Consider the following 12,136-nt stretch of genomic DNA (forward strand, 5'->3'; position numbering starts at 1 on the left):
CTGAAAATTCAGCTTTGCCATCACAGGAATGAATTACATTTTAAAATACCTTTTGTAATAATATTTAACTATGTATCTGGTTTTACTGTATTTATAATAAAATACATGCAGCCTTGGTGAGCATTATAACCTTATTTTAAAAATCTTACCAACACCAAACAGTAGTGTATACCAGAGTACACAAGAAGCATACTTACCCTGGGATGAAATGCAATGGCTGTAACGAAGTCTATGTGCTGGAAACAACAGAGACACTCCCTCCTGGAGATGTGCCACAAACGAACCGTCTTATCCATCGATGATGACAGCAGGAAGTAGTTCTAATCAGAAAAGAAGCGACAGAATTATGTCCAATTGCTCTTCATTATACTGTGAATTTCAAACGTTTTCCAGTGGTTCAGTGGAGCAATGATGACCGTAATCTCTCACCTTCGACCAGGACAGATCCAGCAGGTCAGCAGTGTGACCCTTATACTTGCAGAACGGAACTTGCCGGAATGGCACGTTTCTGTCCTCAGTGTCTGCATCTTCCACTGTAGCACCAAACTGTGCAAGCGAAAGTAAAAAAAGGTTGATATCTTAGAGATTTAAATAGTCATTCATCAGCGTGAAATACAAAATAAAGAACAGGAAGACCAAAAAAAAAAAAAAGCCTTACCCCTCCTTCAGTATCTGATTTCGAGGAACACAGACTCTCCTGAGAGGGAGATGGGGACACACGTCCTGAGAGAGAATAAGAGAGACCAAAGAGGCTTTTTTTTTTAAAAAAGGAAACCCAGAACAAAAATAGCAATTACAGATATTTTACACAATATTTGTGTGTGATTATTAAAGATTCACTCCTTTAACTTAGCAACAAGCTAACACCAAATTTTGTCGTCCATGCAAAGAGCTACTTGTGTGGCAAGTTGCTGCCTATGTAGAAAGCTTAAGAGGCTTCAAGATGGCTAAGAAGCCTAACAGTTCACTAGGTTTTTTTTGCATACAACAGCTAGCTGTTCTGCATACACTCTACATGGGCAGCAAAACAATAACGCCGTTTTGAAAGTCAGTCACTTTCATTGATTTTAGTGTGTACGCCCCAGACAAAGATCAAGCTTAACCTCTGGCTAAACTACACAGTAAGTGGTGATTCATCTTTTAAACGTAAATCTAGATCTAGTAATTCATTTCATTATGTCAGGTCCATTCAACACATTTGACAACCAGAAAGTGTTCAAATACTTTTTGGGGCCACTGCATATGAACTATGTACAAGATGTTTTAAATAGAAATAAAAGTCTTTATACACAAGACTGTGCGGGTGTGTGTGGTTACCTTCTGTGTTGTATTTTATTCTCATGTTGTTGAAATAGTCATGGGCGTTTTTTAGGACCCAGATCCGAACCACATTATCCTGCCCTGCTGTAGCCAACAGCCGGCCACAATGAGAGAATTTCATTGTCCAGACGGCACCCTGACAAAGACAGAGGGGAAAGAGGAGTAGTCAAATCACTAAATAATTAACTATCTACATCACAGATCACAAAATATGTTAAAGTTCACATTAAAGGTCACACACACACTCTCCTCACCGTGTGTTCTCCACTCAGGTCCTGCACTACTTTGATTTGGTCAAAGTCAAAGGGCCCTTTGAAGCTGTGAGCAGCTTTAAACTTGACCGGTCGGGTGTACGGCATCCCCTCATCATCACTGGAGGATGGATCGTCCTGGTCTGTGTGGAACACCTCATCCCGAACGCTTTTGACTTTATTGACGGCTCTCTCTCCATATTCCTCCGCCAAGTGCTTCGCCCTCTTCACAGACTTACCTAGAAACTTTTTCAGCTGTGTACTGAGTGAAAGAAGAAGAACAGACAGAAGCTGTCTGAAAATCATCCTCAACGGTCCTTCAAGATAAATGCTTTTTATTTGGTTATAATTACACAACTATTCAAACGTTTGAGGTTTTAAAAGAAATCAATGCATTTAATTGATCAAAAGTGTCATTAAAGTAGGACTGCACGATTATGACAAAAATCGTAATTGTCGATTATTCCCTTGAAATTGTAATTGCGATTATTAATTACGATTAATAGGCCAGGTGTGAAAGCACCCTAAGAGACTTCTTTCAAAAACAAACACAAACCTTTAGTGCTTTTCTATAGTATTAAGCCTCAAATGTCAAATATACATCGGATTGGTTTCTTCTTTAAATTATAAAAAAGTAAAAATATGAATGGTATTATAATGTTATACTAAAACTAAAACAATGGAGAAACCCTTAAGATAACATGTAGAAAGAAAAAAACACATCTTAAACACTCAAAATAACATAAGTGGACTTTGAACGATTAATTGCCGCTTTGAACGATTACGTAATTGTGGCATCCATAATTGTAATTACGATTAGAAATTCGATTAATTGTGCAGCCCTACAGTAAAGACAATTATAAAGTTACAAAAGAGGTCTATTTCAAATGAATCCTGTTCTTTTGAACTTTCTATTCATCAAAGAATCCTGGGAAAAAATGTATCATGGTTTCCACAAACATATTAAACAGCACAACCGTTTGTAACATTGATAATAATAAAATGTTCCTCTAGCACAAAAGCAGCATATTAGAATGGTTTCTGAAGGAGCAATGACTCCTGAAAATGTACTTTTGCCATTACAGGAATAAATTGCATTTTAAAATATAATGAAATAAAAAACATTTTAGATCATATAAATGCAGCCTTGGTGAGCATAAGGGTGCTTTCACACCTGTAGATCGATTGCTTTGTTCCGAAACAGGGATTCAAATTATTACAATGTTCCTTTTTATTCTTGGTGCGGTTCGCTTTCAAACGGTAAAGTTTCTAAACGGACCAAATTTGTTAATAAAAGTCACGAGCGAGTAAACTGTTGTCTCATTGGTCAAATTTCCACGGTTTATTTACCGGGATTCCACTTAGCTGTCACAGCTGTCATCAGTCAGGATGCAACGATAACAGCTTTGCGGGCTTATTGTTTTTTTTGTTGTTTTTTTTATAGCTGTCCTTATATTAATTTATCATTTTGAGCAGGAGTCCAGGATTCATCGGGAAAACATTTTTAAAATGCACCTACTAGGAAGAAGAGCAATAAGATGGCATTATAAAATGAAAAGGTGCGCTTTTTTATTTTGAATGGCGAAGACGTGCTCACCCACAGACATTCACTGGTTCATTTTGAAGTATTAGCAAAACAACAAAGCTAATGCTTTTCACGGAACTTACGTAATACCCATCATAAATTGTGATATAGCCTGGTTCGTTGGTCCGTTGGATCGGATTGCTTTCGCACTACAACCGAACCGCTCGGTTCCGAAACAACAGGCCAGGTGTGAAAGCACCCTAAGAGACTTCTTTCAAAAACAAAAATCATATAGACCTCAAACTTTTAAACAGTAAATTACATTATAATTTCTCATAATTGTGTATTTTTACTCAAGACTATGACTACAGTTATAAATAAACATCCATCTCTTACGTTCTCTGTTTCAATTTCCCGCCATCTGTGTCTGTAAGTGCAGGCTGGGACTTTTCATCATCATCCGACTGTGCTGCATCATTTCTGCAAAGAAAAAAAAAAAAGTGTGAAATCCCACCCTAAAGTGTTCAGAGCTGCTGGCTTTCAAAATTAGGTTACATATAATCCTGATGTAAAATGAGAAATTAGAAACACTGATCCAGGACCAGATCCAACAACCCAACTGTTTCAGATTAACCACACTAACAGAAACTACAAAACTGTTATCAGCTCAGCATTATGAAGCACTTCTTGCCAAAATGTTCCACTTGTGTTCAAGTGGTTTCAAATCAGAAGAGAGTGGAAGAGAAGAAGGGATTACGTGCCTTCTCCCTTTAAAAGAGATTGAAAAAACAGTCTGTAGGTTTCATTCTGGCTGATAAAACGAGGGCAGATGAAAGTGTAGCGAATCGGATTACTGATAGGATTCGATTCTGCTGCCTGAGGGCCCCATCACATCAGCACAAGCAGAGTGTCATATAAGGAAAATGATCATTGATATTACACATGAAATGTAAAATCAGCTCAGAAGAGTTCCAAAACTCTGTGATGGATTGTGGACTATAGGATACAGTAGGACATCTTAGGCATCATGGCGTCTTGAAAATTTGTCACATTTTTCCATGGAGCCCAATCAAAGAACTTCGATTCAAGCGAACTGTTGGTGGTGCGTTATGGGAAATGCAGCTCTCTTACGAGATGTACTCCTTGGTTCTCCTCATGATGTGCAGTGTGAGTGGGTTGATTCCATTCGGTAGTTTCTCTTCTGCCTGAATCAAAGGGATCTCCTCACCAGTGTCCAGATTCTTGATCATCACACTCGCAAGAATCTCCTGCACAACAAAAACACACGGACTACAGCCTTGAGTAATAATCATTATAAGAGATTCATTACACCAGGCCATGTAAAATTCAACCAAGTAAAAGCCTCTCCCAAATGAATGAATGAAGATGCAGTCGCTCTTCTAATCTGGTTAACACCCATGTACCTGCTTTTCAATTAATCAGTTACGACTGTTGTGACCTAACCGTATTAATATAGTCATGCTAATAAAGTTTAGAACGTGTCCCTCACACTTTTTAGAGTGCTGCAGGAATGCGTTCTGAACCCCAGAAGCAAGTCCTGGTTCCATCATCCCAAAATCAATGTTTTGTTTTTTTACTGGTTTTATTCTACAACATAAAATATATCAGTTACAATCCCACTTGTGTTTTTTTTTTTTTTAACTCATGCATCTTACTGGTTACTAACAAGTGGCTAAATGGAACTACAGAGATGTCATTAAGCCAAACAGGTAAACGCATCTACTTTTACAGCCTTGTTGTATTTATACCTACGCTCTTGCAAACTATCACAACTCATACTGTCTAACGTGTAGATTTTAAATAAAGACTGAAAGAGTTGTTGGAAACTTAGTGGTGGTGTTGTTGAAATCATTGGACTGTGGTGTAATTCGTTTATAGCGTCTCACTGCTGACGAATGTATTTAGGCTTTAAAATTCAGAAAAGTTGTGTTCATTTGTGAAGATCATCTTGATGAACAAAACTGATAAGAATCTTAAACCTTTTGCTAGTCACAGAGCTTATTTTCTGCAATAATCCAAAAGCTAATGGAAAAATCCTATTGGCTTTTTGTTGAAGGAACCAGTGTGATGCTAACTTCCAGGTTGGCCAACAAAATTACATCATCCCTGCAGCACTCAACTCTTATGCTCATCTTGCAATATAGGTTCATATGAATTCAAGTATGTGCGCACACACACTACCTCATCTGTAAGCTCTCTGCCTGAATTAGACCTTGGTCTTTGAGGTCCAGTGGTCTCGCTTCCACTAGGACTTGATGTCTGCTCATCGTTTTCCTGCTTATACAAAAGACCAGATAGAAATGTATGATGTCAAATATTCAGTGTGAAATCTGAATATTTATATTATTTGAAATGGCTGTAATTAAATTCAAACCTGTGCAGTGACCACTTTTTCACCACTAGTGGCACTAGCGAGGTCCAGTGAGTGCTGGAGTTCTTTAGTAATACATTGTACTGTGGCGTTTGGGCTGACCAATCCACACAGCTCGTCTGCTGGCTCTACAGAGACTGACCAATCATACAGAATATTATCGCTTTAGTCATTAATTAGTTCATATTTCACATTTTATACCAATAATAAGTGTTAATCATAATAGATAAGTGTGACATTTTTACTTGTTAAATCAGCGATATTTAAACACTCTAAAGTCTTACCTTCTAGCCCTGCTGGTAGCATCACTTCCTGGGATTTTTTAGCTGAAAAGCTGGGCCGTGAGGGGGGAGGCGGCCTTGGAGGTGGAGCCCCGGTGGGCAGAGGTGGCCTTGAGGGCGGCTGCTTCTTGGTGCTAGCTACAATGTCTGGCTCCACTGTACACTGTCTGGGAGGTTTGGAAGGGCCAGGGCCATCTGCATCAGTCATAGGGACTTGCTCTAGAATATCAGCCGTTTCTGCACACGGCAGGGAGGCGGGTTGCGATGGTTGACCCAAAGCGCTTGTAATGTCAGGAGGGGGTGGCATAGCCTGGTCCTGACCTGCTTGGGCGGGACCAGCCACATCTGGTGCTCTGTCCTGTGACCTCACTTCCTTCGGCCTAACATCAGGCAGCTGCTCAGAGCGACCAGAGTCATGTGGTGTCACATCAGGATCCTCTGGAGGCACCAGGCCACCCTCAAGAGCCAGGTTTTCTTTAACACTGCAGCCTTCCGCTCCTGCCTTCTCCCCTTCAGATGTGGCTGCACAGGCCTCCTCTCCTCTCAACAACTCATCTTCCACTCCACTTTTCTGACTCTCCTCTATAATACTATCAATGATCTGGAAGGAGCAATCAGAAAGAGGGACAGTCAGAAAATTGTGCTTTAGCATTCGTGTAGAATGCAACTGTTCATCAAAACAAATGCTTTGTTTACACTAGACATCTAATCTTATAGTGTTTCCCTACAATATCAATAATGTCTAAAGAGGGCTCAGGGTCCACATTTATTGATCAAGAAGAGTTTGGCATCCAGCCCACTTTCAATAAGTACTTAGGAGAAGCAGAGTTATCAAGAGAGTTTCAAACACATATACCCAGCATTGATTTTTGTTTACTGGCAGAAAATACTGAGTCTGTTGTGATGCAAGGTTTTCCTTTCTCTTTTAAAAGTTGATAGTTTATTTAAAAAGCTACTTATTTTTCTATCCTAACTATGCATGATTAGACAGCAAGTTTAAGATTTAATATTTGCATTAAGCATTTTTCTCGCTGGGTTGCAACTGACCCGTTGACATAGACCACTTAAGAGAAATGACTTGCTTTTTGGGCAGACAACCAAAAGCAAACATACACTAGAGATAGCACAGCATGCTTCCGTTATAATTACTAATAAGTGAAACAGAGAAAATGAAAAAAGAGAGACTAGATATAAGGTATAAAAAGCGGCAAGTAAGAACTGCAAGGCTTTATCACGGCCAAACCTGAAGAGAATCGTCATGGCGAGATTCAGGCTGAGCCAATCCAGCGGCAACTTCCTGTACCACATTCTCTGCAGGACCCTACAGGCAATCAAAGGCAACAGATGAAAAACCACCCAATTCTCAAATACAAATCCTTCATGGCAGTTTTTTACAGCATTTATAAACAAACATAAAAAAGCCAAATGTCAAAGGTCCTTTCAATGTCAAATAGAGTTCCAGAATTCTCAAAACGTTCTTTGAAAATACTTGTTAGGCAGGATCTGTTTTATTTAAATGATTAAACAGAACTAGAGCAGAGCCTCAAACTCTACTATCAACCTCAGATCATCTTTCCATCCTGCACTCATGTGACTAATGCACTTCACTAAATGTTAGAACCATCACTCTACTATTGGCGCTTTTCCACTGCGTGGTACAGCACGGCACGGTTTACGTCTCCACTGCGGTTCAGTGCCGCTTTAGAGTGGGCGGGATTATTCACATGTCGTTATAGTTGCGCCGCCTCTACTATCACTACCACGACTCCTAAAAAAAAATGTTTAATTCCGCGTCGCCCCATCAAGCTCTCGCTGGATCCGCTCCTCTGCTATCAACGAGAGGAACGTCTGTTCTTCCGCAACAGACAACAAAACTTTTTGGTTGTTAAAAAAAAGGTGCGCTCGTTCAAAACAGTTGCGTTCGATCCTTCGCTGGCTGTGCTGATTTAAATCTAGCGGTTCTTTTGTGTTTGTGTCGCAAGTTCAGTGACGCAGGTAGTGACGATTCTCTCCGGCCAATCCGTGATCAGCAGAGTTTACACGTCACGTTTTGGTAACGGTACGGTTCACTTGGAACCTCAACCAAGGTGGTACTAAAAAAAGTACCAGGTACTGTACCCAGTGGAAAACCCCCCAAAAGTGAACCGTACCGAGCCGTACCGTGCCGTACCATGCAGTGGAAAAGCGCCATAAGACTTATGACTCCAACAAACCCATACACTGGCCAACACCGAATCTGACTCTGTGAACCCTCTGCCCCTCGCATGTTCATTCATTTAATATATGTTTTTGCTCACGTTATTATTCTTTCAGCTACCAATAAGGGTGTAGTGCATTCAGTTCCACTTAACACAATTTACCAATGTAATCAAGTAAGTCGGCAGATTCTGTCTGGAAGCACCCAAGGGCAAATACTGCTAAATTCCTTTCTATTTGCTCCGTAAATTCTCACTAAATTTCCTTTAATAACATTTTCACTAAAAAGGACATTGTAGTGCACAGGTAGAAACATTTGTGTAGATAACAGCAAACTCTTACCCCAAGCTGAGGAAGTTCAAACTTTGCAGGTGACCTATAAGGAGTCAACGAACAAATAATTAATAACACAGGTCAACAGTGCCAAGCTTCATATACTCATACCACTCATCTCATGAATCACACACAGCTCCATTTTGACACTTATGCTCACATACTTGTTCAAAACATGTAAGGAATTTCATGTGAGGAAAGCCTTCATTTGCTTCAGCACTGTAGTGCACTTAAGGCCAAGTTAAGACTAATTAGTAAACGCCAATAAAGTTGTGTGTGTACACTAGGGCTGTGCAAAAAATCGAATGCAATTTTCATGTGCATCTCGTCAGTAAAGCCGCTCCTGTGATTAGTAGTAAATCTCCAGCATGCGCTTTCAGATGGAGCGGCTTTACTGATGAGATACGCATGAAAATCACATTCGATTTTTTGCACAGCCCTAGTGTACACAAACAGTCAGTGGGTGTGAGGGCTCCTCTCAGCACTGAGTTCACCTAAAGAGGTCTGAGCCTAATTAAAACTAGCTAGTGTGCCTGGCCTGACACAGCATTCATGAACAGACAAGCCCCTCAGTCTAGTAGTAAATCTCCAGCATGTGCTTTCAGATGGAGCGGCTTTACTGATGAGATACGCATGAAAATCGCATTCGATTTTTTGCACAGCCCTAGTGTACACAAACAGTCAGTGGGTGTGAGGGCTCCTCTCAGCACTGAGTTCACCTAAAGAGGTCTGAGCCTAATTAAAACTAGCTAGTGTGCCTGGCCTGACACAGCATTCATGAACAGACAAGCCCCTCAGTCTCATCCATAACACACCCTTTAACCAGCTACTCTTAAAGGAGTTGTTCACTTCCAGAATGAAAATGTCCTGATAATTTACTCACCCCCATGTCATCCAAGATGTTCATGTCTTTCTGTCTTCAGTCGCAAAGAAATTAATTTTTTTTCCAGGATTCATTCCAGGATTTTTCTCCTTATATTTTCTCCATATACCACAAATGCTCGTCTTGCACTAGCTCGACTTCACGCATTACGTAGTCACACTGGAAAGGTCATGTGTGATGTAGGCGGAAGTACCGACCCAGTGTTTACAAAGCGAACATGCAAAGAAAGTCAAGTGCCCTTTACAAAAAAGATTAAACAACGATGTTGGATAATTTTGAAATTTGAGGAGAAAATGAGATGGAGTTTTGGAGTATATAAGTTCAAGTCAAGTTTAACTACATGCAATTCCAACGATTATGTCTGGCTTCCAAAACGTCAATCGCAAAAGTTAAAATGTGTCTGTGATCGCTGATGGCGATGTACAGCTCGCGAAGCGCGTCCTTAGCGTTTGTACACAGGGGGATGTAAACTGCGACAATAACAATGGCCGGGAACTCCCGCGGCAGATAGAACGGTCGACACTTCACAAACATAAACTCCACCAGCGATGAACAGTGTTTTGTCACTACCACAGCATTGTTACACCACTCTTTGTTGACGTACACACACAAGCCACCCCCGCGAGTCTTACCAGACAGTGCTGTATCTCTGTCCGCTCGGTAGCAGCTGAGTCCGTGCAGCTGAATAGCGCAGTCCAGGATATTGTCGTTTAGCTTTTAAAAATAACTTTTTATTTTTTTTTTTTTTTAGAAACTGACAGATCGTTTCGCTAGATAAGACCCTTATTCCTTGGTTGTGTTCGTGTAGAGTCCTTTGAAGCTGCACTAAAACTGCAGTTTGGACCTTCAGCCCATTGGCCGCCATTGAAGTCCATTATATGGAGAAAAATCCTGGAATGCTTTCCTCAAAAACCTTAATTTCTTTGCGACTGAAGACAGAAAGACAGACTTCTTATTCTGGAAGTGAACAAATCCTTTAATATTACTGAAATGTTGTCGCTTTAGGGCCCTGATCATAATAGTAATGACTGGGTCAAACTGTATTCCTTACCGTATGTATTCCTTCCTTACTGTATTCCTTCTGCGTAAATGCTTAAAATTAAGAGACAATTATAGACCTAAATAGTGCATATGAATTTCTTCACAATACTAAATGTTTTTTTATAGGTAAGTTTAAAAAAATGCTTCATAATGTATCCAGATTACACATGAACTCCTTCAAAAGCCAAAAACCATAATTTCTTTTTCACTGAAGAAAGAAAGAAAGACATGGACATCTTGGATGACATGGGGGTAAGTAAATTATAAGGACATTTTTATTGTGAAAGTGAACTACTCTTGTAACATAAGCACAGTGAACAAACACAAACTTTTAAATAAGCCTTCAGCAATCTCTGATGACACTGTCACAGCTCTTCTCACACACACCTTTGACCTCAGCCATGCTGTGGTAACAAGCACAGGTGGATTTTTCTATACTTGACAACATGGAGACTCGTTCTTCACAAAAGAGCAATTATTTTTCTGAACCTTCAAGTCTTTAAACCTTTGTTCACATTGAGAATCTGAGTCACTGGGTTTCTGAGTCATTCTGTCTCCTTTTCTGAAAATAGTGGTCATGTTTGTGACTAAAACTAGCCTCAGTCTAAATACGTGATTTACAAAATGTCATACTGTAATTTTATAAAATGTGTAACTTAGTAGAGAATGGTACTTGAATACAGTGGGAAAATCCAAACTGGACGACATTTCTTAAGAGACAGTTCTCATAAAATCAGGTACATATCCGCATATTATTCCAAATCTCAATCTTAATGACTTTCCCTCCTCAAAGGAACACACTAAGAAAGGTTCGGCAAGGTGAACTAAACCTTTTGGGGATTTTAACGCATTTACAATCGTTTGGTTCAAGTGACAACACCAAAACAACATAACGGCAACATCAGCTGAACGCTACGTGTCACAGCGAGATTGTGGCTATGGTTCAAAACCACTCAGCTGACTCGAACGTCCTAAATACTGTCTAGGTAGAGAGCTCACTAGTGTAAGAGTCATAAGACTTTATGTATCCACATAATAAACGGTATATGGCTGTACAGAAGCAGTAAATCTATACACAAGCAATGGGGCAACTGTTGACAGCTCTGACAGGTGCAGGTTCATTCTCCATTTTCATAACGGACATCGGACATCAGACATCAAACAGGCGCAATAAAAGCAGTATGTATTTTGTTATATTGAATCTGAGACTCACGCATGAGGTGAGGGAGTGAAGTTGACATCCTCCGCCGCATCGTAAAACTCCTCCGTGTCGCTGGTGTCCGACGCCATTGAGCCCGGGCTGCATACAAAGGCCGCCGCCACTGTTGCTGTTCCAGCAAACGAGGAAAAAGTCCCAGAGCTTGTGAACCAGAAAACGAGAAAATAAACGTATGAATCTGGATTTTACGTCTGCCGCGCGTCTATGGCATGAGTGCTGGGAGAGGCCGCTCCGCTCACCTGAATGCACGATAACGTACGCAGGCACACGGCCTAGATTACAAGATCTGACAGCGGGGCTGAGTTTTATTTTTATTTTTAAAGCAAAATCAGCCAGTTATGTTGATCTGATCAGGCGGTAATGCAATGTGAAGATGCGCCCGAAGCTTTCCATGCGGACTGTCAGTGACTCTGGCATATCGGGAAGATCCCCTACCGGGATTTATGATCGAACACAAACCGAGAGGAGGAAGAGAAACGGCGTCCACCGAAATCTCGCAACATCTCGCGGATTTTGGAGGCACGTTCCATCGGACAGCTGATCTGTACTCTCTATTGTGAAGCATAAACGCACGAACTGAGGTTGTTCAGATGGATCCTTGATCTGTGAAAGAGGGGACTGGATAGATAGATAGATAGATAGATAGATAGATAGATAGATAGATAGATAGATAGATAGACAGACAGACAGACAGA

The 12,136-nt window shown here is 40.5% G+C and overlaps 1 protein-coding gene across 3 annotated transcripts in view; it reads right to left on the reverse strand.

Annotated features, from left to right (window-relative positions):
* Positions 1–11,941, reverse strand: part of LOC107693454 (WD repeat-containing protein 44-like) — an 18,823-nt gene extending 6,882 nt beyond the window's left edge. Inside the window, exons 1-14 of one of the 3 annotated variants that reach the window (XM_016492854.1) lie at positions 11,681–11,941; positions 11,436–11,582; positions 8,308–8,341; positions 7,013–7,090; positions 5,773–6,370; positions 5,492–5,625; positions 5,299–5,394; positions 4,228–4,364; positions 3,493–3,576; positions 1,575–1,833; positions 1,318–1,456; positions 659–723; positions 430–546; positions 198–320 (exon numbers count right to left, since the gene is read on the reverse strand). In XM_016492854.1, the coding sequence (XP_016348340.1) occupies positions 198–320; positions 430–546; positions 659–723; positions 1,318–1,456; positions 1,575–1,833; positions 3,493–3,576; positions 4,228–4,364; positions 5,299–5,394; positions 5,492–5,625; positions 5,773–6,370; positions 7,013–7,090; positions 8,308–8,341; positions 11,436–11,512 (1,941 nt within the window). In that variant the 5' untranslated portion in view covers positions 11,513–11,582; positions 11,681–11,941. Of the gene's footprint in view, positions 1–197; positions 321–429; positions 547–658; positions 724–1,317; positions 1,457–1,574; positions 1,834–3,492; positions 3,577–4,227; positions 4,365–5,298; positions 5,395–5,491; positions 5,626–5,772; positions 6,371–7,012; positions 7,091–8,307; positions 8,342–11,435 lie in introns of all 3 variants that reach the window. The other 2 variants (XM_016492855.1, XM_016492856.1) reach the window with 2 other exon arrangements.
* Between the last annotated feature and the right edge of the window lie 195 nt (positions 11,942–12,136).

This window comes from Sinocyclocheilus anshuiensis, unplaced genomic scaffold (genome assembly GCF_001515605.1).
Source record: "Sinocyclocheilus anshuiensis isolate Anshui unplaced genomic scaffold, SAMN03320099.WGS_v1.1 scaffold1296, whole genome shotgun sequence".
In the NCBI taxonomy this organism is placed as follows: domain Eukaryota; kingdom Metazoa; phylum Chordata; class Actinopteri; order Cypriniformes; family Cyprinidae; genus Sinocyclocheilus; species Sinocyclocheilus anshuiensis.